General features: G+C 41.2%; 1 protein-coding gene across 5 annotated transcripts in view; it reads left to right on the top strand.

The window, feature by feature from the left end:
* Positions 1-23,088, top strand: part of ACTN1 (actinin alpha 1) — a 128,151-nt gene that overhangs the window by 78,233 nt on the left and 26,830 nt on the right. For 4 of the 5 annotated variants that reach the window (XM_054970349.1, XM_054970346.1, XM_054970347.1 and 1 more), the window contains exons 4-8: positions 4,597-4,683; positions 6,590-6,677; positions 8,259-8,337; positions 16,052-16,133; positions 19,354-19,439. In XM_054970349.1, the coding sequence (XP_054826324.1) occupies positions 4,597-4,683; positions 6,590-6,677; positions 8,259-8,337; positions 16,052-16,133; positions 19,354-19,439 (422 nt within the window). Of the gene's footprint in view, positions 1-4,596; positions 4,684-6,589; positions 6,678-8,258; positions 8,338-16,051; positions 16,134-19,353; positions 19,440-21,354; positions 21,441-23,088 lie in introns of all 5 variants that reach the window. The other variant, XM_054970350.1, reaches the window with a different exon arrangement.

The following is a 23,088-nucleotide window of genomic DNA, read 5'->3' on the forward strand; positions in this document are numbered from 1 at the left end:
GAGGTATGTTCTTCATGATTCTGCTGATAACCCTGTACTACTCCTGCATCATTATTCTGCTTGAGTTTTGAGAGTTATACCTCTGTTCACTTCAGAAGAAGTATTTTTCAAGGTTATCCCCAGTCAACTAATCCAAAAATATGGTGAGCCAAAATGCCATTCTTGCACCTGGAATGTTTGCATGTATATCATACCACTTTCCAAAAGCAAAGCACAACTGGAAGCATTTAATTGTGTGAGTGATTATGAGCTCAAATACTTGTGTGCATAACACAGACTCCAGATCACTATGGAGTGACCCTCTGGGAAGAATTAGTTGGCACTCCGAGCTGACACTAATTGATTGGCTTAGCTATGTTTGTGAAGCTTTTATGTTATGCCTCAATATCAGTTTAATAAGACTGTAACAGGGCCAACATGTTTTATGAATCTAATTTATTTCTACTACCACAAATCAATGTAAATGTATGGGTCAGGTTAACAAAAATTATGTCTGGTAACATGATAATAAATTTAGGCAAAGTGTGTGGATTACTAAAGGTAAAGGTGCAGACACTGAGTCATTACTGACCCATGGGGGGACGTCGCATCACGAAGTTTTCTTGGCAGACTTTTTATGGGGTGGTTTGCTATTGCCTTCCCCTGTCATCTACACTTTACCCCCAGGAAACTGGGTACTCATTTTACCGACCTCAGAAGGATGGAAGGCTGAGTCAACCTTGAGCCAGCTACCCGAACCCAGCTTCTGCCAGGATCGAACTCAGGTCGTGAGCAGAGCTTGGGCTGCAGTACTTGGACTGCAGTACTGCTGCTTACCATTCTGCACCACGGAGCTCTTATTATTCTATTGCATTTTGTATCAAGATAATATAGCACTTAAAGTGGCCATTTGGGGTTGACAAGCAGCTCCTGTGACGGCCCAGTGAACAGGACTGTAAACTTTTCCAGACTATGAATTTTAAAGGACTTAAATTAAGACTTTAAAAAGCTGTCAAGACTGTAAACTAGAAAATAAAAATCAATGAGGCAGGCAAAATGTTAATATGGTTCAGGCAGAATGAGCCACCTTAAGCAGGTAGGGCTGAGGTATAAAGTGTTCATGGGTTGCTTTATTAGTAGAAGAGAAGGTTTTTTTAGTCACTCTGAACAGCAGATTTCCCCTATATGGTGTTTAGCCCACTGAAAATGTTCGGTGCCTCATAGCTGTATATCTTCTTGGCTTCAAAATGTTCACAATTGCAGTATTATAAGTTTGAGGACACGGGGATACAGAACCAATCTTTTGTTGGCAGCATTAAAACTTCTTTCTAGGATGTGAAAAAAGAAGAGTATAATGAATGTTGAAAACAGCTTTAAAGAAATATCTTTGTGCTACTGAATAACACTGCCATTTTCTTCAAAACAATGGGTAAAGCTGAGGTTTCCTGATCAAAGGGTTGTACCTTTGTTGAAACTGGGTTAAAGGAAGGGTTTTTTGCTGCTGTGGTTTGTGAACTGCCATGTATCTGTACATTAGCTTCTCCTTCAGCTCACATTCTGATGAGCTGAAAAAAGTCCATATTTGATCGTTAAATAAACTATATTACTGAATTATTAAATGCTACTAAGATAAGAAAAGGTGGGATATTCATCTACGTGATTCTTACTGGAGTTTCCACCATATGAGAAGTAGTAGCTTCTCTTGGACCCTGACCCTACTATGTAAGTGTGACCTAGAATATTCCTAGGTACACATATGTGAGGAGAAGTTCTGTTGGGTAGCTGTGTTCGTCTTCAATAGAAGATTAAGATTGGAGGCCAGTAGCATCTTAAAGACTAACAAGATTTCCAGGGTGTAAAATTTTGAGAGTCAAAGTTCCCTTCATCAGATGTGAGGAGAGAATTACTCTCTTAATTTGCAGTAACATGACAGCCTCAGCTGATCTCACTTAAATGTAGAGCAGTACATAAATGCATGCTATTGAGTCAAAGTGACCTGTGTATATCAACCTTAAAAACAGATGGCTGTTTATTTCATTCTTCCTCCCACTCATAACTGGTGAAGTGGGGGAGTGGCTGACAGGGTGCTCTTCCATTTTTACCTCACATTAAATAAATATGACAGTCAGTGAAATCTGCTGATGCCAAAGCTGTAACAGTCATGTTCTAGCTTACATAATATTTCCAGGCTATCACATTTTATATAGTCCTTCAGCTAGAACCATTGTTTATTGGCCCTCTAAGGCAGTTGGATGCCTGCTGTGTGAAACAGGAGGCAGGACTAGATGGGCCACTGGTCCGATCCAGCAGAGCTCTACTTCGGTTCATTTTGACAGCTGCAGTTCATGAACAGCTTAAGCTAGCCTCTGTATCTGTAACATCCTATTTCCATAGTTTGATTGAAGGAGGATTAGATTAGGTGCAAGACCTTGCACTTGTGTAAAATTTAGTCATGGCGTAGCATTGCAGCTGCAGCAGCTCAGGGCATTGTAATGGTGCTGTATTTTGGATGGGATGTTCATGGCCTTGCAGATGCAAAGAGAGGTGCGAAGAAGGACACAAAAGTTGGGCATATGACTGGCAATACTAGCTACATGTCTACATATATAAACAGAGAGGAATTTGCACTGAAGTGCTTATACAGTTGCTGCCCCGTGTAAATGCCAGTGCAATGGTATTGCTAAAAATCTTGATCACGCTGACTCCAGAGGAGGTGAAACTGCAGGTATTTTGGTTTAAATAGTTTGTGGCTTACACAATCCTGAGTGCTCATTATCTTTTAATGTATTGCTTGAGGATTGTGGGCTGGATGGAATCAAGTTGCTTTGTGCTGCAGCGGAATATATTAAACGAAACTATTTTACATGGTTTAATTGATACAAAAATAGCCATAGCTGCCCTTCCTCTTTTTAAAACCGGCACATTGATGTTTGCTGGCTAGAAACTTCATTGTGGTCTGGTTGGTGGTCCTCATTTGGGAGCATATGAAATATCATGCAGTGTGAGGCTACCATGAATATATGTAGCCATTTATTCTGAAGACATTATCTGCTCCTGCACTAAGCATCTGAAACATGCTGCCAAATGGACACAACCTTTGTTCTTTTCATCTTAGAATCCCTTCGGCTTGTGTGATAGAAGAAAGGGGTAGATCCTTGAAGGGGAAATGGGTAGATCCTTGAAGGGAACACTTGTTTGCCCTCACCTTCAGAGCCTCTTGTTCCAAGAGGTAAATATATCCTATAAAGTTTGCTGCTGTTACATACATCCATGCCATTACTGTCTCAGATTTTATAGATGCAAGAGAACGGGATGGGGATGAGGTGGTGGAATGGACTGCACCACTTTAATATGCAAGTGAATGTGTTACTATGTTCAGATTCCTTGCAAAACAGAAAACAAGTTCAGCTAGCAAGGAGAGAGGGTACAACTTTTCTCCTTGGTTGTGCTAGTTTTCTATTTGCAGGGTGTTTTATGAGAAGAAGCATGCAAAACTAGAATTCACCACCTGTTGTCTGAACTGATGCAATCCATCATACCACTGCGTTTTCTGGCATAAGTAAAACAGGCCTTATTCTATAACTGTTGAGTGTTGTGTAGTTGTTAGAATGCAAGGCTACAGTCTAGGGAACCCAGGTTCAAATCTCCACTCTGCCAGGGAAACTAGCTGGATGACCGTGGATCAGTCACACATGCTCAGCCTAATCTACTTCACAGGCTTGTTTTGTCAATAAATTGGAGGAGAGGATAGCAATGTAAATGCTTTGGGTCTCCATTGGGGAGAAAAGTGGGGTCTAAGTGAAGTGATTAAGTAAGTAAAGGTCTCATTATATGCAAATTTCAACAAAATATGGAAGCAGTCCCCCAGAAGATTCACTTGCAGACTAAAATCAAAATTAAGGGTATATTGAACCCCCTTGACACATACAACACATAAAAAACATATCAGAGTGCAATTACTCAGAAAAGATTTTTTAAAGTTATGTGTTAATGAAGTTTTAAAAATCTGTATGAAAACTGCTCTTTAAATCTTTTGAAATGGACAAACAGGAGGAAAGGCAGGAATGCTATTCCTTAACAAGATTCTAGTCCTGAATCTCTGCAACTTGGTCAATACTGTGTCATGGATAATTAATACAGATGTCTGTCCAACCACTTTGGTAATGTAGAGAAGCCTTTACCGCACATAACGCAGGAGGGAAATCCTAGTCGTCGTAATAGAGATGACCAAGCAAAGCATCTGGTCGAAAACTTTACCAAGTGGTAATTTGGCTTGCCTATATTAGTCCTGTGATTCTATCTGCCAGAGAATTGGAGCATACATCTGTTTGCTGTTTAATTTGCTTTGCATACCTGGAACCAGCTCTTGAGAAAATATGGAGATACTTTTTGAATTGCTGTTGCCTAGTTACACTTGCGCAGAATTATCTCTCTCTTTCACTTTTCCCACATTTTGAAACAGGTTTACTTTGCTCAGTTTTCAAGGTTCCAAAGGGTCTCCCAGACACAAATAGCAAACTATTGGGCTCCGTTGTTGTTTTGATAATGCATTGTTTTAAAACATCTGTGGATGATATGTTCAGCTGTTGAACTGTTGGATTGTTTTCTGTCTTGCAGAAATTGTTGATGGGAATGCGAAAATGACCCTGGGAATGATTTGGACCATTATCCTCCGTTTTGCCATTCAGGACATCTCTGTTGAAGGTAGATCTCAATGTCTCTTTTTCACTTGTAGAAATACTGAGGGGACAGTTCACATGCGAACACATGAAAGAGCCTGATACCAAGACAGGCAGTTGCTCTGTCAAAGTCAGTATTGTTTACCATGACTGGCAGATGCTCTTTGGGATCTCAAGCAGAGGTCTTTCACATCACCTGCTATCTAATCCTTTTAACTGGAAATGCTGGGAATTGAACCTGGGGCGGGGGGCTTCTGTGTGCCAAGCAGATACTCTGCCACTGAGCCATGGTCCGGTCCTCGTGATGGATTCTTTAAATTGAATCATGAGAAACTCCGGTGATCTTCATGTTGCTATTTAATGGGGCTTTTGCTCCATGGACACAAGCTGAGAAGTGGTGTTTCTATATGCTAATGGTTGCATGGTCAAACCTTTCTGCCTCTACCTTCAGTGACAAAATATAGGATTTCAGGGCCTCCAGATTTTGTGTTCCCCTTGAGCTGATGGTTTTTTTCTGAGGGGCTGCTGGCTTCAGGGAGTGAAGCTTCAAGGTTAATGACTTTGAGACCCTGCAAACTGCAGCCATAATCTTCTCTGTTCCTGCAGGCAGTTTAGTAAAGGAAGGAGATTTACAAACCCATGATTCCAACTCAAGGATGCTCTGAGAGCAGTTGAGGAAACTGCATTACCAGTGACCTAGCGTACAGTAACTCCCCTTCTGTACTGATAAAATATTATTTTACACTGTACTTGTTGTGCAGGCAGGGGGAGGTGTTTCTCTGAAAATGGGTCCTCAGGTCTGGATGTGAAGTTAGATCAACATTAGAGCATAATTTAGATTGTGGCTAGATCATAGCTGTAGCTTTATTTTGCTTATTATTATATGATGATGTACTCATGCCACTTTGTTTCATGACTGTACTGCTAACATCATCACCCTCTAGTGTTTGTGAAGATATTACCCGTTTTATATTTCTGTGACTCAGGCTTCTAACTGGTTACCTGTGGTGAGTTAGAATTCTGACTGTTGGTTCTTTTTTCTACACTTTACCACCTCCAGAAGACTAAGCATGGTGTACAGCAAGGTTAGGTAGAGATACAATCACTGTGACCAAGTGACTGCCTGAGTGTGGGTCTTTCTGGTACAGATTCGACATCCTTTCCACTATGATATGATCGTTCTTTACATTTAGATAGGAGACACAATCAGCTTTACATCATACCACCATAATTCAAACACAGGGGTGGTAGCTTGTAGGGGAAGTAGTAGAGCATCTTCAGTGCGTGCAGGAGGTCCCAGATCCAGTAACCAGCATCTCCAGTTGAAAGAACCACGTCACAGTTGATGTGAAAGACTGGGAGCCCAGAGAAGTGCTGAAAAGTCATAGAAGGTAACACTGACCTCAGTAGACCAATAGTCTGGCTCAGTATGAAGTAACTTTGTGTGTTCATGTTTAACTGAAGGCTGTTTTCTGCCTTACAGGTTTAGAATGTATAGCGCTAAGTTTAAAATTAGAATAATAGTGCTCTGGAGATGCAATTCTAGTGAGTGCTGCCCATCTTGCATCTTTTTCTGTAACTTCTGGGATCTATGCAGGGAAAAGGAACTGTGGGAGAAGAGGAAGGAGCGAGGGGGGGGGGAGATGGAGCAGGTGAGTGAAGCAAAGCAGAAAGTAGGTGACTGCCCTCTGAACTGTTTTTACAAGCCTGCCACAAGTTTTGCTATTGTAATTCACAGTCTCTCATTGCCCAGGTTTTTGACTCTCATTTATACCCTAGTCTCTGAATGTAAGCCTTTCCCAAATTGAAAGATGTGTCCAAATCTTCCTCAGCTGCTTAAAGTGTATTAAAGGTCAGGATGAATTAACAGCATTAAAAGTAGTGAAAGGTCCCACAGAGGTTGGCTAATCCATGTATCTTTTGTTCCCTAGAGACATCTGCTAAGGAAGGGCTTTTGTTGTGGTGTCAAAGGAAGACAGCCCCGTACAAAAATGTGAACATCCAAAACTTCCATATTAGGTAATGTAAAGGTGAAGGGTAGTTGCCTGTAGCTTGCAATCTTCTGTGCTCTGGAGAATTTGGACACTGGCAAAAAGCTTAGCCCTACTCTTTCTCTTTAACTGCAGTATTAAGCATATTTACTGTGGGTTTAGCATTAGAATCAAAGAAAGAGAGGGTGGATGGAGCTATTGTACTCTTTAATGCCCTACCACTTCAGGATTAACAGGCTGAGGCTGTGTAAGGGCTTCTTCCTACACTATACTAGGCAACACAATCATGCTTTTGTTCTGTGGTGCACATAAAACTGCTTATGCTCTATTTTTGTACTGGCAGGTTTGTCAGTACAAACCTACATTATCTTCAAATCGGGTCATTTCATAGAAAAAGAATGGCAGGAACTCATTAGCATAACTCTTTAGCATATGTCACGCCCCTTGACATCACTGGAAGTGTATCATTAGCATAATTGATTTGATCGGGCCTGAAATGGCTGGGATTCGGCTGCTGCCAGATGGGGGAGTGTTCCCCCACCTGACAGTGGCCCGATTAGGGCCGTTTCAGCCCCAGTCCAGGCTGAAACGGGCCCAAAATGGCTCAAAATGGAAATTTTGGGCATGTTTTGGCCTGGATCGGGCCCAAAGTGAGGAGAGGGGTCCCCCGCCATGTATCAACCCAATCCTGGTGATTTTGGCCCTGATCCCAGCCCATTTGGGCCGGGATCAGGGCCGAATCAGCCTGGGCCAGGTCAGTGCTGGGCAGGGGAGGGTTCCCCTGCCTGACACTGATCTGATCCTAGCCATTCTGGCCCTGATCCCAGCGGAAATCCGCCCCAAATGGCCGAAAATGGCCATTTTCGTCCCGGATTGGGTCAGTGATGGGCAGGGGAACCCTCTCCTGCCAGGCACCGACCGGATCCCAGCCCTTTCAGCCCAGATCCTGGCGGAAATGGGCCCAAGATGGCCAAAAATGGCTATTTTGGGCCCAGATCGGGGCCAAAACGGGTGGGACTGGGTTGGTGCCAGGCAGGGGAGGGTTCCCCGCCTGGCACCAACCTGATCCGGGCCGTTTTAGCCCCTATCCGGGCCGTTTCAGTGCCAATGGAGGCTGAAGTGGCCCCAAAAGACCAAAATTCAGGTGGGCGGGGCCACCTGACAGTGATCTCATGGGGGAACTGCTGGAATGGTGTTCCGGTGCATTCCCCCTCCAAATGAGCCCTGCTTCAATTGTTGCTTTATTATGGAGGTATACAGTGACCTATGATTCTATTCTTGTGCATCATTGTTGGGGTGGGTCTTTTGACCTATGCTGATCAAGAGACCCCACCTCAACAGTGATACACAAGAACAGAATCAGTTTTCACCCCTTCTACCTGAAGAAAGAGAGAGAATGCTGCTATACATTGTACTTCTCCTCTCGTGACTTCTCACATGCAAATCATGCAGTCTAGATATTATTCTACAAACTGCATTCTCTGTGGCTCATGGCTGATACAGTGAATACTGCTGATCTACACTATGGTTTGTGGTATGCATTTTTCATCAGTGTGTATCACCGATTTTCTTCATAAATGCTGTTATTTTTGTTCTGTGCCCCTCACAGCTGGAAGGATGGCCTGGGCTTCTGTGCCTTGATTCACAGACATCGCCCAGAGCTCATTGACTACGGGAAGCTAAGAAAGGTAACTCTTGTTTTGAGACGTTCCAAGTTCAGATTTACTGGGAAGATGGAAACTAGTGTGGGCAATTTGAATAACAAGCTGAAGGAGGGAAAGGAACTACAATTAGGTGTAATATGTGTGCGCATTATAATAGGTATTTTTCTAATGTCCATATACTCCCCTCACCCTTCCTTCACATTTCCTTCTGTCACAGATTATGCTTCAGAATTCCTGTTTTGGAACTAGCAGTAGCTCTTCCGGATGTATGAATCACAATAGGTGAATCAGAATCTTGGTTTGTGGGATATGAAACAAACTCCAATTCACCTGCATTTGTTCATCATAGGGATTAGTTTCAGAAAGGGGAAGTGAGGGTATAAGTGACACTATAAGAAACAGGCCACATTCATGCCCATCACAGTAAATTGCAGCTTAATATGGTGTCTGAATGCAGTCTTAGACTAGCAGCAGATTTTTTAAAAATCACCTTGGTCTTTAGAAAGCAAAACTTTGATCACTCCAGAATTCAAAATGATGAACTTCTGGCATTTTCAGTTATGTCAGATTGGAAGCTGATGTTTTCTAATATGTTTTATGCGTGGACACTTTTAAAGTGTATTCGTTCTGATAAAAATGAAATCGGCATGGCTCTCCTGCATTCTGCACTGTCATAAAGCATTAGAGGCAGCTTTGATTTGGTGTTTTGTTTCATTTTACATTGCAAGAGAATGCATCGATGTAGTTTTGGGTTTTCGGGGGAATTGCAATGAACGTCCTTTTTTTAAAAAAAAAAATTGTGCATGTGTAGTAACGTTGCTATGTTACTACATCAGCTGTTTTTCATTCCCCTACCCTTCCAACAGCTCTTAATTGGACAGTCCTGTACTCGCCAAAACTTATTTGCCAAGGATTGGCTGGGGAATTTGAGTGGAATACCCCTCTTCCTCTAGGAGCTCTGGGAGCAGCCATTTTAGGGATGCTTTATGTGCAACTGTTCAGTGAGGAAAATGCCACCAAAGAGTGAGGGGAAAATGATTTTGGCGCCCAGAAATTGCTCTGAACAGTTGGTCATTCCCAGTGCTCATTTGGAGGGGGACTGTGCCGGAGTGCCGTTCCGGCAGTTCCCCCCAAAGGTCACTGTCAGGTGGGGCCCCGCTCACCTGACTTTTGGCCATTTTGGGCTGTATGTTAAGTTAGAATTTTCTGGTTGGAAGGAAAAATGCCTGTACAGGTTAGCATTTTATTGTTGGGCCTGGAAAGTAGCAGTAGGAGAACTGAGCAACAATTTCTCATGTCAGCAAAATCAGAATATATACGAGGCAAGATTTTCTTAAAGTTCTGGCCAATATTCCTAGCTATGAAAAGTAATACATTAATGAAGTCCTTACAATAGTATACAATATTTTCTTTTCATAACTGCTCTGGGCACACTTGATGCGTGTGCGCATGTTCTCTCTCCCTCTCCCCGCCCCTCACTCTCTCACACACACATACTCACTCTTCTATCCCACCTTTGTGCTAGCAACTCAGGGTAGCACATATGGTTCTCCCCTACTTATTCTTTTCCTCACAACTCTAAGGTAGGTTAGGTTGAGACTTGAGAGACTCAATGTTACTCAAGGAATTTCATGGCAGAATGGGAATTTGAACTCAACAGCCCTAGTCCAACTCACTAACTGCTAAAGCACACTGCTTCTCCCAACAACAACAGTATATAGCTCTTCTAGAGAGATTCTGTAGCAATTATATTTATGTAACCATTCTCAGTGTGATGGTGATATTTCCCAATACTTATCTAGGAGTAGGTCCTATTTAACTCCGTGAGACTATATAAGCATATATAACAAAAGGCTGTGAGTCATGAAGAATTTGTTTGCAACTCTGCACATATTACTAAGACAAATCAAAGATGGATATGATTAACATAGCTATCTTTCTTTGCTTAGGGAAAGTCAGAACAAAGGGAATGTCCGAGGGAGGTCAAGGCTGTCTGGTCACAAACTTGCTTAATATTCAGCCAAGGGACAATTTAAGCAAAACGCCAATGTAGTATAATGGCTGCTCCAAGTGTTTCTGTCTAGCAACTGGCCCATTTCTATTGTATTTCACAGGGGAGAACAGACCCGGTCTCTTTCTGAATTTTCTCCTATGTAGGGAAAGTCTCCTCCAACATTGTCAAAGTGACTTGGCTCAGCTCAAGGCACAAAAAACAGGAAACAAAACTAAAACAAACAACATATCTATCAGTTTTCATTCTCATTGCTGAGCCAGAGACTCATGGAAAAGGGAGATAACACGGTTCATTACATTCTTTTAGGATCCCTATAGAACATGTTTCAGGAAGACCACTTCATAAGCGTTTAAAATGTTTGTCTGTGTCTCTATTATATTTTTTTTTTGAAAAAAAATTTTATTGGGTTAGAATCCATTATTTTTTACATTACATTCAATTTTCCCCAAATTTTTTCACTTCTAACCCCCTCCCTTTCCCCCCCTTTTGTTGACTTCCAACAGCTTTCCCACCCTTTGTCCCTTTTCCCTTACTTCTATTAAATTCCTCTATCTAAAACAAGTATACATTCTCCATTATACTAAGCAGTACATCCTTAACTACTTTTCTTGTTATATACCCAAACTGTAAGTCTTTGGTTCTATCTTGGATAAACAATTTATCCCATTTCCAGTTTTAAATATTTCTATATATCATAAACCATAAAAATCTTACATTTAGGATCTTACATTTAAATCAAACAATTTAACTTATTCTCTATATATTACTCATTGTATCTTTTTATGGTAATTCTATATAACTCATATCATAGTCAATCAATTTGACTCTTCTGTACATTCAGTTTGGTGCATACAAATCTTATCAAAGAAAGAAAATATTGTTGGTTACCCAATACTTATATTTAAACCTTATCATTAATTATTTTCTATCAATATTCTATCTATTAACCTATATATATCTATATATATATCAATCTGTTATTCTAACTGCTTATAAATTCACATTTATCCCTTCCCCCCCCGGTAAAGTCACCCCCCTCTACATTTTATTATACTTCAGTAGTTCTCAAACTGCCACAGTTTTCCTCCCACCTCCCATTTCTTCTCCAGATATTGTTTCAGCTTCTCCCAATCTGTGTTAAACTGCCCTGAGTCCAGATTTCTCAGTTTTCTTGTCATCTTGTCCATTTCTGCCATGTACAGCAATTTGTAAATCCAATCTTCAATAGTTGGCACTTCTTGTACTTTCCATTTTTGCGCATACAAAAGTCTGGCTGCTGCTATCATATAAAATATCAACGTCCTATGATGGGCTGGAATTCCCTCCATTCCCAAGTTTAGTAGCAGGAGTTCTGGGTTCTTATTTATTTGAAATTGTAAAATTTCGCTCATTTCTCTTATTATTTCCCCCCAGTACTGCCTAGCTACATCACACGACCACCACATGTGATAGAGGGAGCCCTCATGCTTCCTACATTTCCAGCATTTATTAGAAGTGTTCAAGTTCCCTAGCGCAATCTTCTTTGGTGTCATGTACCAACGATAGATCATTTTGTAAATATTCTCTTTAATATTTGTACATGTCGTTGTCTTCATTGTAGTCTTCCACAAGTATTCCCATGCCTCCATTGTTATCTCTTTATTAAAATTTATAGCCCATTTCACCATTTGTGTTTTAACTGTCTCATCCTCAGTATACCATTTCAACAGTACTTGGTATACCTTGGATATTCTTTTCTTGTCCTCTTTAAAAAGGGTCTGCTCTAGTTCCGAATTCTCTATTCGTATACCTCCCTTTACAGAGTCCGAGTTATACAAATCTCTGATCTGTCTGTACTGGAACCAATCGTAGTTCGGTGATAGTTCCTCTTGCGTCTTTATTCTTAGATGCTTCTATTTTAGTTATTTCTTTATATGTCAAACATTGTCGTTCGTTGTCAACAGCTCTCGGGTCTATCACCTCATATGGAACCACCCACCAAGGAGTTCCTTCTTGTAGGTAAATTCTGTACTTCTTCCAGATTGTGTATAGACTTCTCCGTACAAAATGGTGCAGGAACATCGAGTTGACCTTTACTTTGTCATGCCATAGGTATGCATGCCATCCAAATATTTTTTTATATCCCTCTAGGGCTAATAGTTTCTTGTTCTTTAATGTCATCCACTCTTTCAGCCAAACTAGGCAGATTGCATCGTGATAAAGTCTCAGATTGGGCAGTTGCATTCCGCCTCTTTCTTTTGCATCTTGTAAAACTTTCATTTTCACTCGAGGCTTCTTGCCTGCCCATACAAAATCTGATATTTTCCTCTGCCACTTTTCAAATTGTTTAGAGTCTCTGATGATTGGTATTGTCTGTAGCAAAAACATCACTCTTGGTAACACATTCATCTTAACCGCTGCAATCCTACCCAACCATGACAGATTGAGCCTATTCCATTTAATCAAGTCTCTCTCAATCTGAATCCACAATTTTTCATAATTATTCTTGAACAAATCTATATTCTTTGCAGTCAGTTCAATTCCCAAATATTTCACCTTACTTGTTACTTCACAATCCGTTGTTTCCATTAACAATTGTTGTTTCTGCTTAGTCATGTTTTTACATATTATCTTTGACTTCTTTTTGTTAATGAAGAAACCTGCCAAATCCCCAAACTCCTTGATCTTATCTATCACTTTTGGCATGTTCTCCAGTGGGTCCTCTACAATTAACATTATGTCATCCGCAAATGCTCTGACCTTGTATGAATAGTCCTTTATTTTTATTCCTCGAATTTCCTCATCTTGTCGTATTTGTATCATCAGAATCTCCAATACTAAAATGAACAACAGTGGAGACAACGGGCAACCTTGTCTTGTTCCTTTGCTTATAGTCAATTTCTTGGTCACTTTATCAGTTGGTACTTCTTTATTCACGTTGTATTGAATGAAAAACTTTGTCTCTCTTCTCAATATTTCCATATTCTCTTTTTCCTGTAACAAATCCTCATTTATTCTCCATGCTTTCCTTTTCCTCCTTTTCCCCAGCTTCCACATAATTGGGTTGTGATCTGAGCCTACCATCGGCATTATTTCTACATCTTTAGTCCATAACGCCAAATCTTTTGAGGCCCAGATCATGTCAATTCTTGATAACGTGGAATGCCTTGCAGAATAAAAAGTAAACTGCCTACTTTTAGGATATTCTCTCCTCCATACATCTTCAAGAGTCTCTTGTTGAATCAACTCAAAAAAGAGCTTTGGTAATAGTCCTCTTTTCTTTTGTGTCATTGTAGTCTTTTTATCCAGTTCCAAGTCTGTCACTCCATTGAAGTCTCCAGCAAGAATTATTTGGTCATATGAAAGATCATCTAAATGCTTCCTCAAATCCTCAAAGAAGCTCTCTTTTGCACCGTTGGGTGCATAGATTCCGACTACCAACACTCTCTTTAAATTCCAAGTACATTCCACTGCTACAAATCTGGCTTCCACATCTTTCATTATAAATTTTGGTTGTAGCTCCTCTTTTACATACAACACCACTCCTCTTTTTTTTTTACTTGAGGCCGCTACAAAGTCTTTGCCCAATTTTCCCAGTTTTAGATATTTTACATCCTGTTTTCGAATATGAGTCTCTTGCAAACAAACAATATCACATTTTTGTTTTAATAGCCAGTGAAAAATATTTTTTCTCTTATTCGGTGAGTTTAGTCCATTTACATTCCAAGATAATACTTTACACTCCATATTCATAATCTTGTTGGTAAGTCTTTTTCATTGTCCCTTATAAATCGCTCCATCTCCCGCTCAGATCTGATACGCTTTTTAGCGCCTCCAAATTCGAAGGACAAACCCTCTGGGAGCTCCCATCTGTACCTGATTTTCATGTCCTTCAACATCTGGATTAGCCCTTTATATTTTTTCCGATCTAGTAGCACTGATCTGGGTAGTTCCTTCATTATGATAATTGTCTTGCCATCGATCTCCAATGGATCTTGAAACTGTTTAGTCACAATCTTCTCTTTCATGTTTCTTGTTGTAAATTGTACAATCACGTCTCTTGGTAGTTTCCTCTGGGTTGCAATTCTCGAATTCACACGATATGCCACATCTAGGATAGCCACAACATCCTCCTCCTCCTTCCCCAGGTATTCAGCTAACACCTCCGTCATCTGTTCTTGCGCTGTCTTTCCTTCCACTTCCGGCAGGCCGCGAAATCTGAGCTGCTTCTCCATATGTCTGCTTTCCGCAACCGCCATCCTTCCCCTCATCAGCCTCATCTCTGTTTGTTGCGTATCTGCTAAGTTCTCCATCGCTCCTTCTACTGTTTTAACTCTCTGCTGCGTCCCTTGTAATTCACTTTGTATTGTTTCCATACCTTTCTTCACTTCTGACAGCTCCGATTTTACTTCTGACAGCTCCGATTTTACTGTCTGTTTAACCTCTTTAATCAGCTCCAATTTCATGTCTTTAAATTCTTTAATCACCTCCAAAAGTTTTTTATCCAGGTTTTCTATTGCCGATTGCCACTCTTTCTTCGACATCGTGGGGCTTGCTTTAGCTCGCTCCCACGAGTCCGCTCTCTTCCTTAACTCCGTGGCGTTAAATTTAGTACCTTTTTTATTTCAAATGTCCCGGTCTTCTTGCATAAATTAATTTTAAAGGGTCCAAAATGTCGGGCGTCTTTTCTCTATGGTCTCTCTATGATTTTATAATCCAATATGGCCTACTTCCTTTTCCACTGAGGCCGCGGCCCTTCCCCTCTCAAAGATGGTGATTCCCTTCTTCCTGCCCTCCAGCCAGGGCCGCTTCTCTCCAGCCGCTCTATTGTTGTTACGCACTTCCTGTCTCCCGTCTCCCCACAGCAGATCTCGCGATGGTGTCTTTTTCTCACAGCTCCAAAGCCACAGGTATTCAAAACAATAGTCCGATTTCTTTAATAACTTCTTTAAACTTAGTCTCTTTTCTAATACAACTCCTGCCGAAGCTTCCCCTCCTTTTCACTAGTCTGTTGCAGTTTAAAAGTCTACTTTTTTTCCTCTCTGTTTTTATCAATCTGTCCCGTATCGGAAGATAGTGATCTTTACCTTCCCTTCACTTTTCTCGGGTTGTAATCGCTGTTTCGATTTCAGATTCTCCTTTCCACTTCTTTCCCCCAATCGAAGCTTGGGTATGTAGGTCTTATGCCAGCCAAGTTGGCCCCAAAACTGCCGCAGAGATTGTAGCCGACCCGTCTCAGGGTGGGACCTCAAGGATCGGGAGGGGACCCGTTGTGTAGAGCCCCCCCTCGTCCGAGATCAACGCGCCCTAGGGTCTCGAGCGTTCTTTGCCTGCTCTCCGCCTGAGAGCAGTCGGCCGCGGGCTATTTTCACCCCGCCGGCCGCTTAAAACGGCAGTCCGGTCAGCTCCGCAAATGGAGCTGCGTTAGACCTCCATAAATCCCAAACCGGAAGTCTGTCTCTATTATATTTTGATCTCTTCCTTCTTCCAAGGAGTTCAGTGTGCAGAGTTCCCTGCTCTTCTGTTATTGCCAAAATAGTATGTGAGGTAGGTTAGGCTGAGAAAATGTGACTGGCCAAAGTCCTTCTGATGAGTTCTGTGACTGAATGGAGTTTTAATCCAGGGTCTTCTAGTCCAGCACTCTGACCACTACACCACATTGACATTCTTACTGTGTTTAAATCATAGTAAAAATCATTTATTCTTTTGTGTACTCGTTACTAACTGAGACCATTTCTTTCCTAGGATGATCCTCTCACTAACCTGAACACAGCTTTTGATGTGGCTGAGAGGTTTCTAGATATCCCAAAAATGTTGGATGCTGAAGGTAAAGTAGAATCCAAGTTTGTTTGATCTTTGGCTCCCACCTCACCCACAGAAAGATTCCTCAAATTTTCTCCATGTACTTAGTAGATATCAAACTATTATCCTTCCCCATCACATATCTAGACAATAAAAATCCCAATACATATGGGAGCTGCCTTCCTGTAGCTGGATCCTATAGAGTCCTAGTTATGGTTGAATAATGGAGTGATCTGTGATGTAGAGGGGCAGCACTCATATTGGAGCTTCTGAGATAATTCCATGCAAGTCTGTTGTTTGTATCTTACAATTGCAATACAGGATCTAGCCACAGTGAAGCACGTTCCAGATGAAACCCGAAATATATTAATCAAGTCTGATCAGACTGTATCATTAGGGTTCCTTCGTTTTCTCCAGTGCACTTTGTATGTTACAAAGAAAAAAGAAAAACCCTACCCTGTCCTGCTGTACCTTATTGGGGAGCCTGTTTTGTAAGGCAGAGATAAATTTAGTAGTAGGTGAGCATCTCATTCTGAGATGTGTGGTGATCTACCTTGGATAAACAATTCTCAACGAACAGTAAGCATCATACAATCTCTACAAACATGCAGAGTGGAAAAAACAAAACCTTCTGAAGTACCAGTTTTGTTTCCAAGGACGTTTTGTTTCCTGAACCACCGATCAAACATAATAAAAGAATCCAACATATATTAGCTGTACTCTTTGGTTTTCAGAAATTAGATTCCTATCCTGAATACAGGTCTGAAACATCACCATTTCCATGTTACCTCTGCGTTTGAAAATATACAGTGGCATAGAAGGTGCTACAGTTTTCTTGTTGCCTTTAATTTCTTCTTGTGATGTTTTCCTTCTTCCCTCTCCCCAATAGAACTGGGGAGAAATTGTTGTGCTAGCTGTGCTCAGACCCTGCCCTGTTTTTTTCTATCCAGGTCATGTATTATGAGACATATTTTTGTATATTGTTGGTTCGGCAAAAGTGACGAACACATTCTGCTAGATCCAACCACCAGGACATCTACTTTTGTATTTCTTTTAAACCCATTTTGGCACATTAACCACCTCTTAGTAGATACCTGGCTTTTGACCTGGGTATGGTGTTATATGCATTTAAGCAACATGTCTTTAAAACCATAGGTATGAGAATAAACTTTAGACTGCAGCTGTAGAGCCACAGTTTGCAGAGCTAGCTTCATTTTTAAATGAAGCCTGTTTCTGAGTGATTGACCTTGCCTTTATCCCAATGGATTTGAAGGAGGAGAACTTGCATATGGGAAATCTTAAAAGAGCAGTTTGTCTTTTTTTAGTATCAGTAGTAGTATAACTCTGTAGTGTGGTAAATAAGTATTTGTCAGCACGGTGTCTTCAGCTCCTTCCACAGCTCAGCACCTGAATGCCAAATCAAAAAGCTATGTTGCAAGACAGCCTCATCCTGATAACTGCATTTTGGATTAGGCAAGCAGTACTGGTCCCTCTGTTGTCCACAACTGCCCATGCACATGGCAAGAACAGGAATGAATGAAAGATCTGATATTTTGCTGAAGGCTTTCACAGCTGGAGAACATTAGCTGTTGTAGATTTTCCGGGCTGTATGGCTGTGGTCTTGGCATTGTAGTTCCTGACATTTCGCCAGCAGCTGTGACTGGCATCTTCAGAGGTGTAGCACCGAAAGACAGAATTCTCTGTGTCAATGTGTGGAGAAAATGTTAGCAGGTAATTTACATCTACTCAGGAAGGTGGGTTTGGGCTGAGTCATCCTTTAAGAGCTTCCCAGTGTGTGGAATGCTAATGGGGGGAAGCTTCACTGTATCCTGAGGAAGTTCTTTTGCATATGGATTGGTGGTTGATGTGCTAATCTTATCTGTAGGGCTATTGTAAGATGTCAGGTATTTTGTTAGTCTGGTGTTTTTCAGGACTGGAAACCATGCCTTATTCATTCTTAAACTCTCTTCTTTCCTGTTGAAATTGTGCTTATGCTTATGAATTTCAATGGCTTCCCTGTGCAATCTGACAAAGTAGTTGGAAGTGTTGTCCAGTATTTTAGCGTCCTGGAATAAGATACCGTGTCCTGTTTGAGTTAGGCTATGTTCAGCCACTGCAGATTTTTCAGGTTGGCCAAGTCTGCAGTGTCTTTCATGTTATTTTATTCTTGTCTGGATGCTACGCTGTGTGGTCCCGATGTAAACTTGTCCACAGCTGCAGGGTATGCGGTATACTCCTGCACAGGTGAGAGGGTCTCTACTGTCTTTTGCTGATCGTAGCATCTGTTGTATTTTTCTGGTGGGTCTGAATACTGTTTGTAGGTTGTGCTTTTTCGTAAGTTTTCCCATCTGATCAGTGATTCCCCCCCATTCAGACCCACCAGAAAAATACAACGGATGCTGGTGAAACATCAAGAACTACAATGCCAACACCACGTTGATACAGCCCGGAAAATCTACAACAACTAACGATGAAAGATCTGTTGGTGTTTATTCATTCCTCAAAGGAACATAAATAAAGGCTGTTCTGCTAGGATTAAAGAGCATTTAAATTATTATTGACCTTCTCTAGTCCCCGCAAAAAGTTACAAGGGTTTGTATGTGGGTAATTAAACCCCTTCTTCATATCATCTATCCCCAGCAAATAGCCTGAGGTTGTTGGCTCTGAATTTCTTTCCTTCTGGGATTGCTACCAAAGGTGTCCATCAGAAAGTATTCAGACAGGTTTGGATCATAAGAGAAGATACGGAAGATGCAAAAATACTTTTTACTTTTGTGCTGTTGTCTTTCTAAATGTAATGGCAAGGAAGTGCTGTATAAATGGCCTGAGCTTGGGAGGTGATGAACACTTGCCTCCCCTACTGAACTAATGGGCACTTGGAACACTTGTGCCATAAATATGCTGAAATGCAGCACATGATGGTGAGGAGGGGGAAAGTCCCATTTCATTCATTATAGAAGCAGCAGGAGGTGTCTTCCACCTTCACATGTTTACTGGACATGCTTCTTGGAAGTGCCAGTTGGCACCACCCCCAAGAATAATTTTCTTTGTTTGTAAGGGGAAGTTTGTAGGAACAGTTGCTCTAAACTTAGGGAGAAAATCCTCTGCTGGCTAAATCTGCCAAGACCTGTGTATCAGAAGTGAATATTCACACTTGTCCTTTGCAAGGTGTCCCTGGCTGTCCCTCTCATTTGCTCAGTTTCCATCAGTGCAGATGCTCTTTAACTTCAGGTTTTCTTTGACAGACATTGTTGGAACAGCCCGTCCTGACGAGAAGGCCATCATGACCTATGTTTCTAGCTTCTACCACGCCTTCTCAGGAGCCCAGAAGGTATCGCAGGATTCCAAGCTTCCTCCACACAGCGCACCTGGTCCTGTTGCTAATGTCCAAACCTTTTTTCTTTCTCTCTCTCCTATCTAGCTACGGGCATCTTTATTTTTATTCTTTTCGGCAGCTTTGGCTTGTTGGTTCCAAGTGGTGCCCCAAGTATATCTCATTTGGGGAGCACAAATTGATCAAACACAGTCCTGCAGTCACTGATGCAGTGCAAATCCAGATTTGTGAGTACTTTGTTCTGCGATGGCACTGGGAGCTCTGCTCTTACCTCTCCATTGGAAAGCTCTTTCTAGGGGTGAGCTTCAGGGTCAAGAATTAGAATAAAAATACTACCCTTATCTCTCATACCTAGTTATGCCCAGCAAGTAGCCATCTTCATGCTAGTCCAGCAATCATACGTGGCTGCTAAATTTTTTTCTGATGAGTCATAGCAGCTGCGTCCTTTCTAAAGTGCTGTCCCTATGGCACCAAAATATGTTACAATAATAAAACTTGGGTGACACAGATCAGTAAATATGGAACATCTGAAGTTGTTTCATACTGTCAGATCATTGGGCCATCTAGGTATTTTCTGCTCTGACTGGCAGCAGCTCTCCAGGGTCTTAGGCAGAAAATGATCTTTCTATCACCTCATACCTGAGATCTGTAAGCTGGTGTTGCTGGGTCTGAACCCAGAACCTTCTGTGTGCAAAGCATGCGTTCTGCCGCTGAGCCATGGTCTAAATGCCAATTTGCTTTTCCTGAAATACAGTGAGAATATTTCTTACAGCAATAATTCTGAAATTAAGTGTCCTGGATGAGAAGTTGCCATCAGACATTGTAATTTAATATATCAGCAGTTCTTTGAGCCTGAGCTTTAAAAAAAATCAGTATGTTAACACCTGTTGTCAGTTATTGTTATCCTATTAGCTGCTGGGCTTGCAAGATGCTATCTTTTAGAAGACCACAAGTGCATATTAAATTACATAATAATATAAAAGAGGAAGGGTAATGCATACATTTAGCAATGGACATATGTAAAGCTTTGGAAGCTAAACATAGGGTAGAATATCACACTCTACCACTGGACCACTTAGTGCCTGCAAAGTGCTGGCGTTATAGCAAAAAAAGAATTTGGAGTCATGTAAGCCTTGTCTTCATCCAGCAGAGCATGATGTGCATGCCTCCCCCTCCCAGCAACCATTTCTTGCTTATGGAATGCTAGTGGATCAGGTTTTTCCCCCTTTGGGAAACATTCAGTTGTACAGATTCCCCACATGTTGTAAAATTGTATAGTCCTATAGTACTATTCTGCTATACTCCTCAACATGTAGCTTGGTTCTAACCTACAAGAAAGAAATAGCATGTTCAGTGAAAAGAGTGACAGAGTATAATTTTATCATGGTTCCTATGATTATAAAATCTAGGCAAAGTTAATATGTAAGTGTTCTCCTCCCAACTGAAAGTAATCCAATGGTTCTCATAAGACAGATGTGTTATTGATTCCTTTTGCTACTTGTGCCTCTGCAACTTTTGTGCTGAAACTCTGTCAAATTTCAGTCACTTTTGCGTAGATACCCAGCACTGGTAGTTGAATCCTAGAGAAAGATGATTTTGCCCCTATTTTCAAGTGGGCTGACCCTTCTTACTGTGGAGTTGTTTCAAGATAACGTAAACTGGGGTGGTTGCTAAGAAACTAAATCTGAACATGGATCATTGTTGCCGGTACCACTTGAGTTCACAAAGCCAACCCTGCTGGTCACATTCTGATCCAAATTCCTAGCTCTTCGCATGGAAATCTGTTTGGCCTGTCCTGCAATGCATGATGGGAAGTTTCCCCCTTTCTCTCTCACCACCCATAACTGTTTTATTTTATTCTATGTGCTGCTTCTTACTTTATCCTTTCAACCTCTTCTCCTTCTTTGCACAGATATTATAGGCACGCTAAGGCCGGATGAGAAGGCCATTATGACCTATGTTTCATGTTACTACCACGCCTTCTCAGGTGCGCAGAAGGTGAGACTTTACTCCTAACAATCCCCTCCTCCTTCTTCTGTTCCCTGCCCACCAAATTTACAGGACATATTCTGATCCATTACAAGTATGGAATCCAGTGTTGGCTTTCAGACTGAGCTCTCAAGATCATTGCTACATCCTTGAGTGATAAAATACTTTGAGCTTTGCCGAGGGCACTTTTATAGTAAATTTATGAATTTCCCCAGCTAAAGTTTCCAGCATAGAGCTGCCAAGTTCTAACCACACTGATCCAAGATGAGATCAGAGAATAGATTTTCCTGGTTCAGTGATTTGGTTTGGTGCTTGTGTATTGAGAAGGGGCTTGTTGGTTCCACCTTTCCCAACTGAGTGGTAGATCCCTAGAGACCCTTATACCCAATTACTGCTATTGGTTGATAAAACACTAACTTGCCACTGGCAGTTTTAAGTCTCTTGGAAGTGTTTAAAAGACCCAACTTTGCAACTATTAGCAGTGACAATAAACTACTGTAGTATTTGGTGGATAAGGCCCAAACCTCATGTGATGCTCAGTCACAGATATTTTCCAGTTGTTTCTCTCTTAGTTTCAATCAAGAATAGCCTCTATTTTCTCTTACTTTACTACACATATCAATATGGAGGGTGGAGAGGGGGAAACAGTTTTGAGGTTATTTTTAACGGTGGAACCACTGGTATAAAGGGTTAAGGAGCTCCTTCTCTGCCAGACATCCTCTCCAAATTGTAGCCCTTGGGAGAATTTGGCAAAAGGAAAAAAAGCAAGAAAATCCAGAGGAAAGCTACATGTGACTGAATGCGGTCTGTAGTTTGGGTGTTTTCATACAACCAAATATCAGTGGCTGAAAGGGCTCATATACATGACAACTTAGTTAACCATTAAGTGGTCAACCAACAGTGTTATTTCCTAAGCAGCTACTTTTCCAAGTGGTGACAAAAAATTGACATTCAGCATTTACACAAGTGTTGTTTCCTTACTATTAATAAATCTAATCATGCCTATGGGCTCCTTTTTTAAAAAAGAGATCATTCTGACTTTGCCAGGTGCAGTCCCAGTAGGAGACCTCTGAAGGTCTCAGTCTGTTTTTGCCATACTGAATTTCTGATGAGTTAAGGAGAGGCCAAAATATAAGTTGATATAGCTATCCTATTTTATCTTTCCAAAATATCCAACTTTGATGGGAGATTTGATTATAACAGTCTTTTTATATACCACTTAACTCCTCCTTCTATGTTCCATGTTTCTCCTTGTTCCCATCCATTTGTTGTTCTTCCTCCATCAGTAAATCTGGTGCTTTCCTTCTTCATACCATTTGTGGTGTTTCCTTACTCTGGACAATGTTATTTTTAATCTGTGTAGCTGTTTTAATTTAGTCCCTTGGGTCTTAGGGCCACTCCTCCCTTGACATATTGTACTTGGTTCCAAAGTCATATAAGTTCTGTATCACAATTTCCATGAACCTTCCCATTAAACAAGTTGTGATTCATTTGGAACTGTTATTAAATACGTTTATCTATATCTGAGTACAAAATGAAAAGGAGAAAGGAGGACTTTTCCCCAGCTCCTCTGGCTAACGTTGTGCAGCTTAATGCTCAAAAAAGGACAGCCCAGAAAACAACAATTAGGAGTAAGTGATACTTCCTCTCTGCACCA

The sequence above is a fragment of the Eublepharis macularius genome, chromosome 2 (genome assembly GCF_028583425.1).
Source record: "Eublepharis macularius isolate TG4126 chromosome 2, MPM_Emac_v1.0, whole genome shotgun sequence".
NCBI classification, from domain to species: Eukaryota; Metazoa; Chordata; class Lepidosauria; order Squamata; family Eublepharidae; genus Eublepharis; species Eublepharis macularius.